Source organism: Pristiophorus japonicus, chromosome 1, assembly GCF_044704955.1.
Source record: "Pristiophorus japonicus isolate sPriJap1 chromosome 1, sPriJap1.hap1, whole genome shotgun sequence".
NCBI classification, from domain to species: Eukaryota; Metazoa; Chordata; class Chondrichthyes; family Pristiophoridae; genus Pristiophorus; species Pristiophorus japonicus.
Genome location: NC_091977.1, coordinates 117,544,273 through 117,562,568, shown reverse-complemented (window position 1 = coordinate 117,562,568; position 18,296 = coordinate 117,544,273). Strand labels below are relative to the sequence as shown.

Below are 18,296 nucleotides of genomic sequence, written 5' to 3'. Positions count from 1 at the left end.
GCCAATAATTATATTGGGAACCATAAAATAAAAGTTTTTTTTTGTATCCTTTATTTTAGGTAATCGGTTGCATTCAGTAAACCTTTGGACCACAGGAATGCCACAATATATTTTTGACACAGTGGGATATGTAAAACTAGAATGGGTGCATTTTTACTATTACAAAAATTGTAAAACAATCACTATTGGAAAAACATATTTAGGCTCATTTCAACACAACTCATAACCCAGGATTTAAAAAAAAAAACCATAATAGTTAATAAAGCTGTAACACCTCTATTTGACTCCTTTTTTAGAAATGTGTTGAATACTGCCAGCACAATTCTTTTTATGCAAATAGAAGAACTCTAAACTATGAATGAAAAATTCTGAACAGAATACAGATGAGTAATAAGAAGTGACATATCTGCACTGTCATCACCGCATCCTCTGTAGAACTGGTAACTTGGGTGTGCAAGATTGTAAATGTAGTTTACAGGTACAAAGTACAACTTTGAATTGGCAAGTAAAAATATAGGCTGTACAAAAAGTATTAAGTGATGTGAAAGGGGTTGTTGCTACCAGTATGTCCTCTATACCAGGTTAAATTCCTTCAGGTTTAATTGTAGGATAGTATCCTTGACAGCAGCAAAGACAAACCGTATATTCTCTGTATCTGTGGCACATGTGAAGTGAGAGTAGATGACCTTTTCTTTGTCTGGATTCTGATTTTGATAGGTCTCCAAAATGAAACCTCGAGCAGCCTTGGCATCTTGTTGAGGACCTAAAATGCATTAGAATTACACTAATCAAAATATATAAGACATGTTATTGAAGCATTTTTGGAATAAAAAGCTAGCATCAGTAATGGTGACCAAGAAACTACCGGATTGTGGTAAAAACCCATCTGCTTCATTAGTGTCCTTCAGGGAAGGAAATCTGCCACCCTTACCTAGTCTGGCCTGTGTGTGACTCCAGACCCATAGCAATGTGGTTGCTTCTTAACTACCCTCTGAAATGGCCTCCGTTTCCACTCAGTTGCATCAAACCACTAGGAAAAAAACTGAACGGACCACCCGGCATCGACCTTGGCACCAGAATCGGACACGGCAAAGGCACAATCAATCCTGCAAAGGCCTCCTCTCTAACATCTGGGGATTTGTGCCAAAATTGGGAGAGCTGTCCCACATATTCGTCAAGTGACAGCCTGACATAGTCATACTCACAGAATCATACCTTTCAGCCAATGTCCCAGACTCCTCCATCATCATCCCTGGGTATGCCCTGTTCCACCGGCAGGACAGACCCAGCAGAGGTGGCGGAACAGTGGTATACAGTCAGGAGGGAGTGGCATTGGGAGTCGTCAACATTGACTCCGGACTCCATGAAATCTCATGATCTCAGATCAAACATGGACAAGGAAACCTTCTGCTGATGACAACCTACTGGGCTCCCCCAGCTGATGAATGTCATGGAATCAACCAGAGAACAGGCAATTTTAGATCTTTTATTGTGTACTGAGACCGGGTTAATTAGAAATCTCATAATAAAGGAGCCAATGTGGAAGAGTGCTCATAATATGGTAGAATTTCAGAGTTTGAGAGCGAAATACTTAAATACGAAACAAGAGCCTTAAACTTAAATAAAGCCAATTACAGGTATGAGGGGCAAGCTGTCTAAGGTAGATTGGGAAATTAGTTTAAAAGGTATGACAGTAGATAAGTAATAGCAAACATTTAAAGAAATATTCCAAAATTCTCAACGAATATACATTCCATTAAGAAATAAAAATTACACGGGAAAAGTGATCCATCCATGGCTAACTAAAGAAGTTATGGATAGTATTAGATTAAAATAGGCTTATAAAGGATTGGGAGCTATAGAAACAAGCAACGGATGACCACAAATGAATAAAAAGGGAGAAAATAGAATGAGAGTAAACTAGCAAGAAGTATAAAAACATTTTTTAGGGCTTCTACAAATATGTAAAAAGCAACAGGGTAGCAAAAGTAAGCGTTGGTCCCTTAGAGGCTGAAACAGAAGAAATTATAATGGGAAATAAGGAAATGGTAGACTTAAAAAAATATTTTGCATCTGTCTTTAGAGTAAAAGACACAAAAAGCGTACCAAAAATAGTGGGAAACCAAGGGGCTAATCAGCCACCGGACAAATGCTAGAATCCATTATTAAGGAAGTGGTTACAGGGCACTTAGAAAACAATATGATTAGGTAGAGTCAACATGGTTTTCTAAAAGGGAAATGGTGTTTAACAAATTTATGAAGAGTATTTTGAGGATGTAACTAGTAGGGTAGATTTCCAAAAGGCATTCGATAAGGTGTCACATAAAAGGTTGCTACGCAGGATAAGGACTCATGGGGTTGGAGGTAATATATTAGCATGGATAGAGGATTAGTTAACAGACAGAAAACAGAGTAGGGATAAACGGGTTATTTCCAGTTGGCAGGCTGCAACTGGTGGGGTGCTGCGAGGATCAGTGCTTGGGCCTCGCCTACTTACAATCTATATTAATGGCTTAGATGAAGGGACTGAGTGCAATGCATCCAATGTTGCTAACGATACAAAGCTAGGTAGGTAAGTAAGCTGTGAGGAGGACACAAAGAGCCTGCATTCACTTTGGTAGGAAGAATACAAAAACAGAATACTTTCTAAATGGTGAGAAACTAATAAATGTTGGTATTCAGAGAGATTTAGGTGTCCTTGTACAGGAAACATAGAAAGTTAGCATGCAAGTACAGTAAGCAATTAGCAAGGCAAATGGCATGTTGGCCTTTATTGCAAGGGGGTTGGAGTACAAGATTAAGGAAGTCTTATTTACAATTCTAGAGAGCTTTGGTGAGACCATACCTGGAGTACTGTGCACAGTTTTGGTCTCCTTATCTGAGAAAGGACATACTTGCCTTAGATTCCTGGGATGAGAGGGTTGTCCTATGAGGAGAGATTGGGGAGATTGGGCCTATACTCTCTGCAGTTTAGAAGACTGAGAGGTGATCTCATTTAAACATATAAGCTTCTGAGGGGTAGATGCTGAGAGATTGTTTCCCCTGGCTAGAGAGTCTAGAACTAGGGGACATAGTCTCAGGATAAGAGGTTGGCCATTTAAGACGGAGATGAGGAGGAAATTTCTTTATTCAGGATTGTGAATCTTTGAAATTCTCTATCCCAAGGAACTGTGGATGCTCAGTCATTGAGTATATTCAAGGCGGAGATAGATAGATTTTTGAACTCAAGGGATATGAGGATCGGGCGGAAAAGTGGAGTTGAGATCGAAGATCAACCATGATTTTATTGAATGGCAGAGCAGGCTCATGGGTCCATATGACCTATCCCTCTTCCTAATTCTTATGTTCTTATGAATCAGGACGCATCCATGTTAAACACCACTTGGAAGAAGCACTCAGCATAGCAAGGGCACAGAATGTACTCTGGGTGGGGGGCTTCAATGTCCATCACCAAGAGCGGCTCGGTAACATCACTGCTAACCGAGCAGGCCAAGTCCTGAAGGATATAGTTGCTGGACTAGACCTGCGACAGAAGGCAAGAGAACAAACACGAGGAAAAAACCTACTTGACCTTGTCCTCGCTAATCTACCTGTTGCAGATGTATCTGTTCATGACGGCATTGGCAGCAGTGACCACCACAAAGTACTTGTGGAGATGCACTCCCATCTTCACAATGAGGAGTCCCTCCATGCTAAATTGGATAGATTCAGAACAGATCGAGGAGCTCAAAACTGGGCATCCATGAGGCTCCGAGGGCCATCAGCAGTCGCAGATTTGTATTCCACCACAATCTGTAACATCATGGCGGCAGACCCCTCACTCTACCATTACCATCAAGCCAGGGGACCAACCCTGGTTCAATGAGGAATATAGAAGAGCATGCCAGAAGCAGCACGAGGAATACCTAAAAATGAGGTGCCAACCTAGTGCAACTACAACACAGGACTACATGCTGCTAAAAAGCTGAAGCAGCATGCTATAGACAGAGCTAAGCGATCCCACAACTAACGGATCAAATCAAAGCTCTGCAGTCCTGCCACATCCAGTCGTGAATGGTGGTGGGCCATTAAAACACTGACGCGAGGAGGAGGCTTCATGAACACCCCATCCTCAATGACGGCGGAGTACAGCACGCGAGTGCAAAAGACAAGGATGAAGCTTTTGCAACCATGAAATAAAGGAGAGTATTAAATCAAAGACCAATGCGTATAAGGTGGCCAAGGTTAGTGGGAAACTAGTGGATTGGGAAAATTTTAAACAACAGCAAAGAATGGCTAAAAAAGCAATAAAGAAAGGAAAGATAGATTACGAAGGTAAACTCACGCAAAACATAAAAACAGATAGTAAAAGCTTTTACAGATATATAAAACGGAAAAGAGTGACTAAAGTAAATGTTGGTCCCTTAGAAGATGAGAAGGAGGATTTAATAATGGGAAATGTGGAAATGGCTGAGACCTTAAACAATTATTTTACTTTGGTCTTCACAGTGGAAGACACAAAAACCATGCTGGTCACAGGAATGTGGGAAGGGAAGACCTTGAGACAATCACTATCACTAGAGGGGTAGTGCTGGACAGACTAATGGGACTCAAGGTAGACAAGTCCCCTGGTCCTGATGAAATGCATCCTAGGGTATTAAAAGAGATGGCGGAAGTTATAGCAGATGCATTCGTTATAATTACCAAAATTCTCTGGACTCTGGGGAGGGACCAGCGGATTGGAAAGCAGCTAATGTAACGCCTGTGTTTAAAAAAGGGGGCAGACAAAAGGCAGGTAACTATAGGCCGGTTAGTTTAACATCTGTAGTGGGGAAAATGCTTGAAACTATCATTAAGGAAGAAAAAGCGGGACATCTAGATAGGAATAGTGCAATCAAGCAGACGCAGCATGGATTCATGAAGGGGAAATCATGTTTAACTAATTTACTGGAATTCTTTGAGGATATAACGAGCATGGTGGATAGAGGTGTACCGATGGATGAGGTGTATTTAGATTTCCAAAAGGCATTCGATAAGGTGGCACACAAAAGGTTACTGCAGAAGATAGAGGTACGCGGAGTCAGAGGAAATGTATTAGCATGGATAGAGAATTGGCTGGCGAACAGAAAACAGAGAGTCAGGATAAATGGGTCCTTTTCGGGTTGGAAATCGGTGGTTAGTGGTGTGCCACAGGGATCGGTGCTGGGACCACAACTGATTACAATATACGTAGATGACCTGGAGGAGGGGACAGAGTGTAGTGTAACAAAATTTGCAGATGACACTAAGATTAGTGGGAAAGCGGGTTGTGTAGAGGACACAGAGAGGCTGCAAAGAGATTTAGATAGGTTAAGCGAATGGGCTAAGGTTTGGCAGATGGAATACAATGTCGGAAAGTGTGAGGTCATCTACCTTGGGGAAAAAAAAAACAGTAAAAGGGAATATTATTTGAATGGGGAGAAATTACAACATGCTGCGGTGCAGAGGGACCTGGGGGTCCTTGTGCATGAATCCCAAAAAGTTAGTTTGCAGGTGCAGCAGGTAATCAGGAAGGCGAATGGAATGTTGGCCTTCATTGCGAGAGGGATGGAGTACAAAAGCAGGGAGGTCCTGCTGCAACTGTATAGTGTATTGGTTATGCCGCACCTGGAGTACTGCGTGCAGTTTTGGTCACCTTACTTAAGAAGGATATACTAGCTTTGGAGGGGGTACAGAGACGATTCAATAGGCTGATTCTGGAGATGAGGGGGTTACCTTATGATGATAGATTGAGTAGACTGGGTCTTTACTCGTTGGAGTTCAGAAGGATGAGGGGTGATCTTATAGAAACATTTAAAATCATGAAAGGGATAGACAAGATAGAGGCAGGAGAGGTTGTTTCCACTGGTAGGGGAGACTAGAACTAGGGGGCACAGCCTCAAAATACGGGGGAGCCAATTTAAACCCGAGTTGAGAAGGAATTTCTTCTCCCAGAGGGTTGTGACTCTGTAGTTTTCTCTGCCCAAGGAAGCAGTTGAGGCTGGCTCATTGAATGTATTCAAGTCACAGATAGATAGATTTTTAACCAATAAGGGAATTAAGGGTTACGGGGAGAGGGCGGGTAAATGGAGCTGAGTCCACGGCCAGATCAGCCATGATCTTATTGAATGGCGGAGCAGGCTCGAGGGGCTAGATGGCCTACTCCTGTTCCTAATTCTTATGTTCTTATCTGCAGCCAGAAGTACTGAGTGAATGATCCAGCTCGGCCTCCTCCCAAAGCCCCCATCATCACAGAAGCCAGTCTTCTGCCAATTCAATTTATTCCAGGTGATATCAAGAAACAGCTGAGCGCATTGGATACAGCAAAGGCTATGGGCTCTGACAACATCCCGTCTGAGTGCTGAAGACTTGTGCTCCAGAACTAGCCACGCCTCCAGCCAAGCTGTTACAGTACAGTTACAACACTAGCATCTATCCGACAACGTGGAAAATTGCTGGGTATGTCCTGTCCACAAGCAGGACAAATCCAATTTGGCCAATTACTGCGCCATCTGTTTACTCTCAATCATCAGCAAAGTGATAGAGGGTGTAGTCAACAGTGTTGTTAAGCGGTACTAACTCATCAATAACCTGCTCACTGATGCTCAGTTTGGGTTCCGCCATGACCACTCAGCCGCAGACCTCATTATAGCCTTGGTCAAACGTGGGCAAAAGAGCTGAATTCCAGAGGTGAAGCGAGAGTGACTGCCCTTCACATCAAGGCAGCATTTGACAGAGTGTGGCATCAAGGAGCCCTAACAACATTGAAGTCGATGTGAATCAAAGGGAAAACACTCCACCGGCTGCAGCCATACCTAGCACAAAGATGGTTGTGGTTTTCAATTTGATCCCCTCCCTTATTTCCTTAGTTAGCCACAGATGGTTATTTCTTCTCTTACAGCCTTTCCTTCTCATTGGGATATATTTTTGTTGAGATTTATGAAATAGCTCCTTAAATGTCTGCCACTGCTCATCAACTATCCCACACTGTAATCTATTTTCCAAGTCCACTTTAGCCAACTCTACCTTCATACCTTTGTAGTCTCCTTTATTTAAGCTTAGGACACTGATTTGAGATCCAACTTTCTCACCCTCCAACTCAACTTGAAATTCAACCATGTTATGGTCACTCATTCCGCGAGGATCCTTTACAAGGAGATCGTTTATTAATCCTGTCTCATTGCACAGTATCAGATCGAAGATAGTCCACAACGCATTGTTCAAGGAAACTATCCCGGATACACTCTATGAACTCTTTCTCAAGGCTACCCTGGCCAATTTGCTTTGTCCAATCAATGTGAAGGTTTTAATCTCCCATGATGATTGCCGTTCCTTTTTACAAGCCTCCATTATTTCTTGATATATACTCCATCTAACAGTGTAACTACTGTTAGGGGACCTATAGACAACGCCTATGAGTGACTTTTCCCCCTTATTAGTCCTTATTTCCACCCAAACTGATTCAGCAGCTTGATCTTTTGAGCCAATATCGTTTCTCACTAACGCACTGATCTCATCCTTTATTATCAGTGCCACCCCACCTCCTTTTCCTTTCTATCTGTCCTTCCGAAATGTCAAGTACCCCTGAATATTTATTCCCAGCCTTGCAACCACGTCTCTGTAATGGCTATCAGATCATACCCATTTGTATCTATTTATGCTGTCAACTCATCTATTTTGTTACGAATCCTGTGTGCATTCAGATGAAGAACTTTTAAATTTGTTTGTTACCGTTTTTTCCTGCTTTGACCCCACTTTCTGATTTGCTTTTATGTTTATACATTCTGTCTCTTCCTGTCACGCTCTGGTTTACATTTCCCCCAGTGCTACCCTGCTCTACTGCCTTCTCCTTATTCTTTGACTTCTTAAATTTTCGTTCAGCTGAACCGTCCTCCACACTATTAAGGACATACATTGTGGCCAATTCATCTCTCAACAGGGACTGAAGGCAACCGATTCCTCCGGCGGCTCGGCCGGGGAGAGGAACAGCCGCGGGGATAGGGGTGGCCGCGGCGGGCCATTTGCGAACCATCGGCAGAGGCAGGCGGCTCAGATGAGAGTTCACGTTTCAGCATCAAAACACTCACAGGGCAGGTACAGCACGGGTTAGTTACAGAGTAAAGCTCTCTCTACACAATTATATAAAAGCAGCCCTCAGTCTACATTTCCCTCCTCCCATGCCCAGGAACCGGAGAGAGACAGCTCGTTCCCTCCCATTGTGCCTCACGTTACTCTGGAAACCTAAATGCTTGGGCATGCGCAGAACGGTCATCATTTTTACGGTGAAAAAAATTAGCTCCATCCGAAAAAACGGAGCTATTTCTGCGTTGCGCCAAAATGAAAAATAACTTTGGCGAAACTTCAGCCTTAGCCTTTTGACATTAAAAAAACGGCCGTTAATCAGAAATAACGTCAAAAATGGCAATGTGAAACTTTGGGCCCAAGGTTCTTACTCCCTGTGTGGAAGGGAGCAGTGACTGCAGGGAGGATGAGCAAACTGACCACAGCACCGTGTTACAGGGGGCCATTCAAGTTGGGGGAGTAAAAAGAAATGTAGTAGAGGTAGGGGACAGTATAGTTAGGGGTTATAGATACTGTTCTCTGAAACCGAGAGCTTGAGTCCTGAAGGCTATGTTGCCTGCCCAGTGCCAGGGTTAAGGACATCTCCTCTGGGCTGGAGAGGAACTTGGAATGGGAGCGGAAAGATCCAGTTGTCGTGGTCCACGTAAGTACCACCGAATTAGGTGGGACAAAGAAAAGAGGTTCTACTGAGGGAGTGTGAGCAGCTAGGGACTAAATTAAAAAGCAGAAGCACAAAGGTAATAATCTCTGAATTACGACTGAGCCATGAGCAAATTTGCATAGGGTAAAGAAGATCAGAGAGATGAACGCATGGCTCAAAGACTGGTGTGGGAGAAATGGGTTTTGATTCCTGGGGCACTGGCACCAGTACTGGGGTAAGAGGGAGCTGTTCCATTCAGACAGGCTTCACTTGAACCATGCTAGGACCAGTGTCCTAGCGAATCGAGTAACTCAGGCTGTAGATATGGCTTTAAACCAATAGTGGGGGGAAGGGATCAGCTGAGAGGAAATTTAAAAATTCTAAGAGAAAGGAGAAGGCAATAGTGCAGGGTAGCGATAGGGGTAATCATAACCAGAGTGTGACAGGAAGGGACAGAGTGTATAAACATAAGAGTGCATGAGAAAGTGTAGTCAGAATAGGGAAAATGGTAAAAAGACAAAATTAAAAGCTCTTTATCTGAATGCACGCAGCATTTGTAACAAGGTGGATGAGTTGACGGCACAAATAGAAATAAATGAGTATGATCTGAAAGCCAAGGTGACCAAGGCTGGGAACTGAATATTCAGGGGTAGTTGACATTTTGGAAGGATAGGCAGAAACGAAAAGGGGTAGCTCTGTTAATAAAGGACAAGATCAGTGCAATAGCGCGAAATGATATTGGCTCAGAAGATCAAGATGTAGAATCAGTTTGGGTGGAGAGAAGAAATAATAAGGGAAATAAATCAGTGGTGGGGGTAGTATATAGGCCCCTAACAGTAGCTGTACTGTAGGACGGAGTATAAATCAAGAAATAATGGAGGCTTGTAAGAAAGGTACGACAATAATCATGGGTGATTTCAATAGTCATATTGATTGGATGAATCAAATTGGCAAAGGTAGCCTTAAGGAAGAGTTCATCGAGTGTATTTGGGATGGTTTCTTCGAACACTACATTGTGGAATCAACCAGGGAGCAGACAATTTTAGATCTGGTAATGTTTAATGAGACTGGATTAATTAATGATCTCATAATAAAGGTTCCTCTTGGGAAGAGTGATCATAGCATGGTAGAATTTAAAATTCAGTTTGAGGGAGGGAAACTTCGGTCTCTAACTAGTGTCCTAAACTTAAATAAAGTCAATTACAAAGATATGAAGACAGAGTTGTCTAAAGTGAACTGGGAAAATAGATTAAAGGGTAAGACGGTAGATAAGCAGTGTTAGATATTTAAGGAGATATTTTATAACTCTCAGCAAAGATATATTCCAGTGAGAAAGAAAGACTAAGAGAAGGATGAACCACCTGTGGCTAACTAAGGAAGTAAAGGATGGTATCAAATTGAAAATAAAGGCATATAATGTTAAGGTTCGTGGAAGGCCAAAGGATTGGGAAATTTTTAGGAACCAGCAAAGGACAACTAAGAGAGAAGATAAGATTGAGAGTAAACTAGAAAGAAATATAAAAACAAAGAGTAAGAGCTTCTACAGTTATATAAAAACAAAGAGGGTAGCTAAAGTAAACATTGTTCCCTTAGAGGATGAGACTGGAGAATGAATAATAGGAAACAGGGAAATGGCAGAAACTTTAAACAAATATTTTGCATCAGTCTTCACGGTAGAAAACACTAAAAAGCATCCCAATGATTGATAATCTAGGGGCAATTGGGAGTGGGGAACTTACACAGTCACGAGAGAAAAAGTACTAGGCAAACTAATGGGACTAAAGGTGGACAACTCTCCTAGACCCGATAGCCTACATCCTAGGGTTTTAAAAGAAGTGGCTGCAGAGATAGTGGATGCATTGGTTGTAATCTACCAAAATTCCTTGGATTCTGGAGAGGTCCCAGCGGATTGGAAAACCGCAAATGTAATGCGCCTATTGAAGAAAGGAGGGAAGGCAGAAAGCAGGAAACTATAGACCAGTTAGCCTAACATTTATCATTGGGAAAATGCTGGAGTCCATTATTAAGGAAGTAGTAGCAGGACATTTAGAAAATCATAATACAGTCAAGCAGAGTCAGCATGGTTTTATGAAAGGAAAATCATGTTTGACAAATTTGCTGGCGTTGTTTGAGAATGTAACGAGCAGGGTGGATAAAGGGAAACCAGTAATGTTGAGTATTTGGATTTGCAGAAGGCATGCCATAAGATGCCACATAAAAGGTTACTGCACAAGATAAGAGCTCACAGGGTTGGGGGTAATATAGCATGGATAGAGGATTGGCTAACTAACAGAAAACAGAGTCGGGATAAATAGGTCATTTTCAGGTTGGCAAGCTGTAACTAGTGGGATACCACAGGGATCAGTGCTGGGGCTCAACTATTTACAATCTATATTAATAACTTGGATGAAGGGACCGAGTGTAATGCAGCAAAATTTGTGGATGATACAAAGATAGGTGGGAAAGCAAGTTGTGAGGAGGACGCAAAGAATCTGTAAAGGGATATAGACAGGCTTACTGAGTGGGCAAAACATTGGCAGATGGAGTATAATTCGGGAAAATGTGAGGTTATCCACTTTGGTAGGAAAAATAAAAAAGCAAATGATTATTTAAATAGGGAGAGATTACAAAATGCTGCAGTAGAGGGATCTGGGGATCCTTGTACATGAAGCACAAAAAGTTAGTATTCAGGTACAGCAAGTAATTAGGAAGGCAATGGAATGTTGACCTTTATTGCAAGGGGGATAGAGTATAAAAGTAGGGAAAGTAGGGAGACTACACCTGGAGTACTGTGTACAGTTTTGGTCTCCTTATTTAAGGAGGGATATACTTGCATTCGAAGCAGTTCAGAGAAGGTTTACGAGGTTGATTCCCGAGATAAAGGGGGTTGTCTTATTTATAAGAACATAAGAACTAGGAACAGGAGTAGGCCATCTAGCCCCTCGAGCCTGCTCCGCCACTCAATAAGATCATGGCTGATCTGGTCGTGGACTCAGCTCCACTTACCCGCCCTCTCCCTGTAACCCTTAATTACCTTATTGCTTAAAAATCTATCTATCTTTGACTTGAAAACATTCAATGAGCTAGCCTCAACTGCTTCCTTGGGCAGAGAATTCCACAGATTCACAACCTTCTGGGAGAAGAAATTCTTTCTCAACTCGGTTTTAAATTGGCTCCTCCGTATTTTGAGGCTGTGCCCCCTAGTTCTAGTCTCCCCCACCAATGGAAACAACCTCTCTGCCTCTATCTTGTCTATCCCTTTCATGATTTTAAATGTTTCTATAAGATCACCCCTCATCCTTCTGAACTCCAACGAGTAAAGACCCAGTCTACTCAATCTATCATCATAAGGTAACCCCCTCATTTCTCAAATCAGCCTAGTGAATCGTCTCTGTACCCCTTCCAAAGCTAGTATATCCTTCCTTAAGTAAGGTGACCAAAACTGCACGCAGTACTCCAGGTGCGGCCTTACCAATACCCTATACAGTTGCAGCAGGACCTCCCTGCTTTTGTACTCCATCCCTTTCGCAATGAAGGCCAACATTCCATTTGCCTTCCTGATTACCTGCTGCACCTGCAAACTAATCTTTTGGGATTCATGCACAAGGACCTCCAGGTCCCTCTGCACCGCAGCGTGTTGTAATTTCTCCCCATTCAAATAATATTCCCTTTTACTGTTTTTTTTCCCCAAGGTGGATGACCTCACACTTTCAGACATTGTATTCCATCTGCCAAACCTTAGCCCATTCGCTTAACCTATCCAAATCTCCTTGCAGCCTCTCTGACTCCTCTACACAACCCGCTTTCCCACTAATCTTAGTGTCATCTGCAAATTTTGTTGCACGACACTCTGTCCCCTCCTCCAGGTCATCTATGTATATTGTAAACAGTTGTGGTCCCAGCACTGATCCTTGTGGCACACCACTAACCACTGATTTCCAACCGGAAAAGGACCCATTTATCCCGACTCTCTGCTTTCTGTTCGCCAGCCAATTCTCTATCCATGCTAATACATTTCCTCTGACTCCGCGTACCTTTATCTTCTGCAGTAACCTTTTGTGTGGCACCTTATCGAATGCCTTTTGGAAATCTAATTACACCACATCCATCGGTACACCTCTATCCACCATGCTCGTTATATCCTCAAAGAATTCCAGTAAGTTAGTTAAACATGATTTCCCTTTCATGAATCCATGCTGCGTCTGCTTGATTGCACTATTCCTATCCAGATGTCCCGCTAGTTCTTCCTTAATGATAGTTTCAAGCATTTTCCCCACTACAGATGTTAAACTAACTGGCCTATAGTTACCTGCCTTTTGCCTGCCCCCTTTTTTTAAACAGAGGCGTTACATTAGCTGCTCTCCAATCCGCTGGTACCTCCCCAGAGTCCAGAGAATTTTGGTAGATTATAACGAATGCATCTGCTATAACTTCCGCCATCTCTTTTAATACCCTAGGATGCATTTCATCAGGACCAGGGGACTTGTCTACCTTCAGTCCCATTAGTCTGTCCAGCACTACCTCCCTAGTGATAGTGATCATCTCAAGGTCCTCCCTTCCCACATTCCTATGACCAGCAATTTTTGGCATGGTTTTTGTGTCTTCCACTGTGAAGACAGAAGCAAAATAATTGTTTAAGGTCTCAGCCATTTCCACATTTCCCATTATTAAATCCCCCTTTTCATCTTCTAAGGGACCAACATTTACTTTAGTCACTCTTTTCCGTTTTATATATCTGTAAAAGCTTTTACTATCCGTTTTTATGTTTTGCGCAAGTTTACCTTCCTTTAGAAAGGTTGAACAAGTTGGGCCTATACTCATTAGAGTTTAGAAGAATGAGAGGTGATCTTATTGAAACGTATAAGATTCTGTGGGTGCTTGACAGGGTAGATGCAGAGAGGATGTTTCCCCTCATGGGATAATCTAGAACTTGGAGGCATAGTTTCAGAATAAGGGGTCGCCCTTTTAAAATGGAGATGAGGAGACATTTTTTCTCAGAGGGTCATGAATGTTTGGAAATCTCTGTTCCAGAGAGCTGTGGAGGCTGGGTCTTTGAATATATTTAAGGTGGAGATAGACAGATTTTTGAACGATAAGGGAATCAAGGGTTATGGGGAACGAGTGGAGAAGTGGAGTTGAGGCCGAGATCAGATCAGCCATGATCTTATTGAATGGCGGAGCAGGCTCGAGGGGCCAAATGGCCTATACTCCTGCTCCTATTTCTTATGTTCTTATGATAGATCCTTGGGGGACCCAAGGAGGTAACGATGCAGGAGCGGGAAGAGAAGCCTTTGCAGGTGATTCTCTGGCTACGATTAGATAGATAAGAATGGAACCAGGCGAGTGCCGTCCCACCCAGGGACGACTGTGGAGAGGCACTGGAGGAGGATAGAGTGGTCAACCATCTCAAAGGCTGCGGACAGGTCGAGATGGACGAGGATGGATAGTTTACCTTTATCACAGTCACATAGAATGTTATTGTGACTTTGATAAGACCCATTTCAATATTGTGGCAGGGGAAGAAACCTGATTGGAGGGATTCAAACATGGAGTTCGGGGAAAGATGGACACGAATTTGGGAGGCGACAAAACATTCAAGGACTTTGGAGAGGAAAGGTAGGTTGAAGCTGGGGCAGTAGTTCGCTAGGACAGATGGGGCAATGTTTTTTTTTTTGAGGGGGTGAGGATGACAGATTTGAAGGAGACGGGACAGTGTCTGAGGAGAGAGAACCGTGAACAAGATCAGCTAACATGGGAGCTAGAAAAGGAAGTTGGGTGGTCAACAGTTTAGTGGGAATAGAGTAGAGAAATATAATAAAGAAAATAATTGAAGCGCATTGAACAGGAGTGCAGGCAATAATTTCAAGCAAACATTTGTATACAAATAGTAAGTCAAGTTAATGTACGATTGATTGTTATGTTTGTGATCATGAACAGATAGAAAAAAGGAGAAAAGCAGCTGATGTATTTAAGAATATTGTGAAAATAAATATATGCATTTATTTTAATCTCGACACACAATTGTTTTCATACAACAGACAACTTCAGTTTTAAATTATTTCATTTTTAAACCAATAAAAGACTCGTTCAGCCAGTGTTTAAGTACTATTCTAAATGGATCAAATTAAATCCATAAAATACTCACCGTTATATTCTGGGAAATAATCAACTAGATGAGAATACATGATCTTCTCTTCCAGGAGATCCACCTTGTTCAAGAAGAGAATGACTGAGGAGCTGTGAAACCAAGGATAGGTGATAATCGTCTTAAATAGTGCCTTGCTCTCCTCCATTCGATTCTAAAAGAAAGTATAAAGCACTTCTATATTAAACAGGTACAAATGTTAGGACACAATAGCAAATAGCCAACAATGGAAACCTTCCCCAATGTATCATTATTTCAGAGCATTCCAAAGATATCTTGGAAAGTTGATTCTGTATAATTCCTGAACTCTGCCCAGTTTGCTTGATTACAAAAAAAACCCTCAACATTCACTAGATCAGCCTGTACTAAACAGTATTATTTCTGAAAGGTTTTTATAAATTGAGGCACTCTTATTTTCCCACCTCGCCGATTTTGGTGATGCACTCCAATCCTCCAGTGGTGAATTGATTTTGAAGTTTACTGAAAACTGATTTGAATATGCTACAGTGAGGATGGTGATGAAGCCAATGCCCAGTAAATGGATTTTGTTTTAAGGAAGAGAACCGATGACAGCCATCTTGATTTTCCTCCAAATGGATTTGAATTTTTTTTTAATCATATATCCAGAATTATACTGATGCAGAACCAAAATCTACAGCTTTTACATTAGAAGTTGAACAAATTGATCTCCAGCTTTTTTTTGGGGGGGGTGGGGGGGGGAAATAAAAGCTACTTTGGATTCCAATTTTCATTAAGCTGCTTCATTATTTACACTTGTACAAAAATTATAAAAGTCAGACTGTCTAGGTTTGCTGGTGCTCCATTCCATCCATTTGCTATTATTTCATTGAGTCATTTCATTTGAGTTGTAAGGTCTATTGAAATCTCAATTGCAAAATAAATAGCAAGTTTATATAGAATGGCCATTAAACAATGTTCTTTGAAGCTAGTTTAGTGTGAACTCTAAAAGAGCTGATAAACATACACCAGTTGGTGAAATTGGATTCTCTAGTGTTTTTAATGGATGTTTATTTTTATCTGGAAGAACATAAAATTGTTGCTTGAGCTTCAGGTCATTTGCTGAAACACCTTTCTTTGCTATGTCTTTATAACTCAGATCATTATTATTTGTAATGCTAAATAATTAATTTTCTTTCAGCGCTCAAAATTACTTTCAGCGTCATTTAAAAGTAAAAGTCCATATTCTTTTTAAGTCTAAATGGCAGCGGCATGGAAAATGGCAATCACCATTGTTGTCGAAGCTATGAAAAATGTCTTCTAACTGTTTTTGGCATGGACAATGGTGCAAAGGTTCCAGAAAAATATGGAGTGGCATAATTAATGGTGCAAATTACTCACTTCATAATTTGCTCTAATCTTTGCACCTTTCAAGGGTCCCTACGGCGGAGGCAATGGCGCAAGTCTCCAGGAAAATCTGGGCCTTCAGGCAATCTTATCATAACACTGCTGATAAACAATTACCTCATTATCACACTCAGCCAACACCTGATCATATTCACTTAGTGCAACTAAGAAAATGATTGAGGTGACATTCTCAAAACAGTGAATCCACTTCCTTCGTTCAGACCTCTGACCTCCAACATCTACCATCCTACAAAGTAAAGCAAAAAAACATTTGAAAATGCAGTTTCCAAACAACATTAAAATTGTCATAATTCTTATTGAATTATGCAAAACATAAATAGAATCTTACTGAACTTGATTTTTGATAATACAGTGTGACCAGAAAATCAGATTTCTACGTTATTTATTCTCATTTTAAACATAGTATCAATCATGAAAAATATTATTCATAATGTGTTAAAAGGATCAATTGAACCATCCTGAATGGCACAAATTACAAATCAGTTTTTAAAACTAAACTTTGCATCCAGTGTTATGTGCAAGATAAACGTTACTAGCAATTTTTTTTAATTATCTCCCCATTTCTACATGTTTTTTTCAACATGCACAGCTTGCCAGATTACTGGATGTGCAGAAATCAGATGTATTCACAGATGTTGCAGACACAACTCACTCGCATATGTTAAGAACAAAAAGCAAATTGCAAGTATCCATATAGCCTTATGGTGGGGCACAATCTACAGCCTACTATAGAGTATTTTAAATTGAGAATACAAATAGTTTTTCATGAAGCAAGAGAGTTGAAAAACCAGTATGAATTATTGGTTCAACCTTATCCAAGTAAGCATCACCCACAAAATGGAACCAGGACTTAACAAGGGACTAAGTTTAAAAAGCTCAGGCAGGAAAACCCACAACAGCCTAAAAAGAAGTTTGCTATACTGGTATCTCCAATAATAGGAGGCAGGATCTTTCATTTCTTTTTGATAGATGGGACTTCATTGACCTACTTGCATTGGTGAGGGAAATATTTAAGCGAGTTTATTCCCTTGATTTTCAGAGAAGTTTTCATCAGTTCACATAAACAAATTAATTAGAACAATCAGATAGGACTCCCATCCATGAGGTTTTTGGCTTTAAATAAAAATAAACAATTTTTTAAAATCACAATACTTGAAGAGGATTGCCCTTACTTACACACAAATTACCAAAGGCCCGGAGAGATTCCTGCATTTTTTTGTCCAAGTAGTTTCAGATTATAAATGTTGCTGCAGGAACACTGGCTAACCAGCATTGATACACAAGGATGCATACTTTCATGTAGAAATAGGACTGTCATTGCAAGTACTTGTGGTTCAATGCTCAGGGAGGAAATTATCAATTCAAGTACTCACTTTCGGGCAAAACATCAGAACCAGGATGCTCAAAGTGGCTTGTCAGCAGCTGTATTTCAGCTATCATCAGAGTGCTTAGTGACAAAGTATTCAGTATCCATCTGAACCTCAGGTAAATACAGTAGTCAAATTTATGTTATACTTCTCCCGAACTATCTACATTTCCTGAATAAGTGATGCAAATTAGTCTCAGTTTTTGCACAGAATATACTACAGAATAGTAGGGAAGTTATGCCAAACCTGTATCGAACCTTGGTTAGTCCACACTTATACCGATCTGGTTGCCATTTTATAAAAAGGATATAGAGGCACTGGAGAGGGTGCAGAGAAGATTTACAAGGATGATACCAGAAGTGCGAGGGTATACATATCAGGAAAGGACGAACAGGCCGGGTCTCTCTTTTGAGAAAACAAGACTGAGTGGTGACCTAATAGAGGTCTTTAAAATTATGAAAGGCTTTGATAGAGTGGATACAGAAAGAACGTTTCCACTTGTGGGGATGAGCACAACGAGAGGCCATTAATATAAGATAGTCACCAAGAAATCCAATGGGGAATTCAGAAGAAACCTTTTTTTTTTACCCAAAGAGTGGTGAGAATGTGGAACTTGCTATCATCATCATCATAGGCAGTCCCTTGTAATCGAGGAAGACTTGCTTCCACTCATAAAGTG

The 18,296-nt window shown here is 41.2% G+C and overlaps 1 protein-coding gene across 2 annotated transcripts in view; it reads right to left on the bottom strand.

The window, feature by feature from the left end:
* Window positions 1–317: 317 nt before the first annotated feature.
* Window positions 318–18,296, bottom strand: part of LOC139265556 (guanine nucleotide-binding protein subunit alpha-14) — a 256,228-nt gene continuing 238,249 nt past the window's right edge. For both annotated transcript variants that reach the window (XM_070882642.1, XM_070882633.1), the window contains exons 5-7: window positions 16,347–16,476; window positions 14,865–15,018; window positions 318–763 (exon numbers count right to left, since the gene is read on the bottom strand). In XM_070882642.1, the coding sequence (XP_070738743.1) occupies window positions 573–763; window positions 14,865–15,018; window positions 16,347–16,476 (475 nt within the window). In that variant the 3' untranslated portion in view covers window positions 318–572. The remainder of the gene's footprint in view (window positions 764–14,864; window positions 15,019–16,346; window positions 16,477–18,296) is intronic.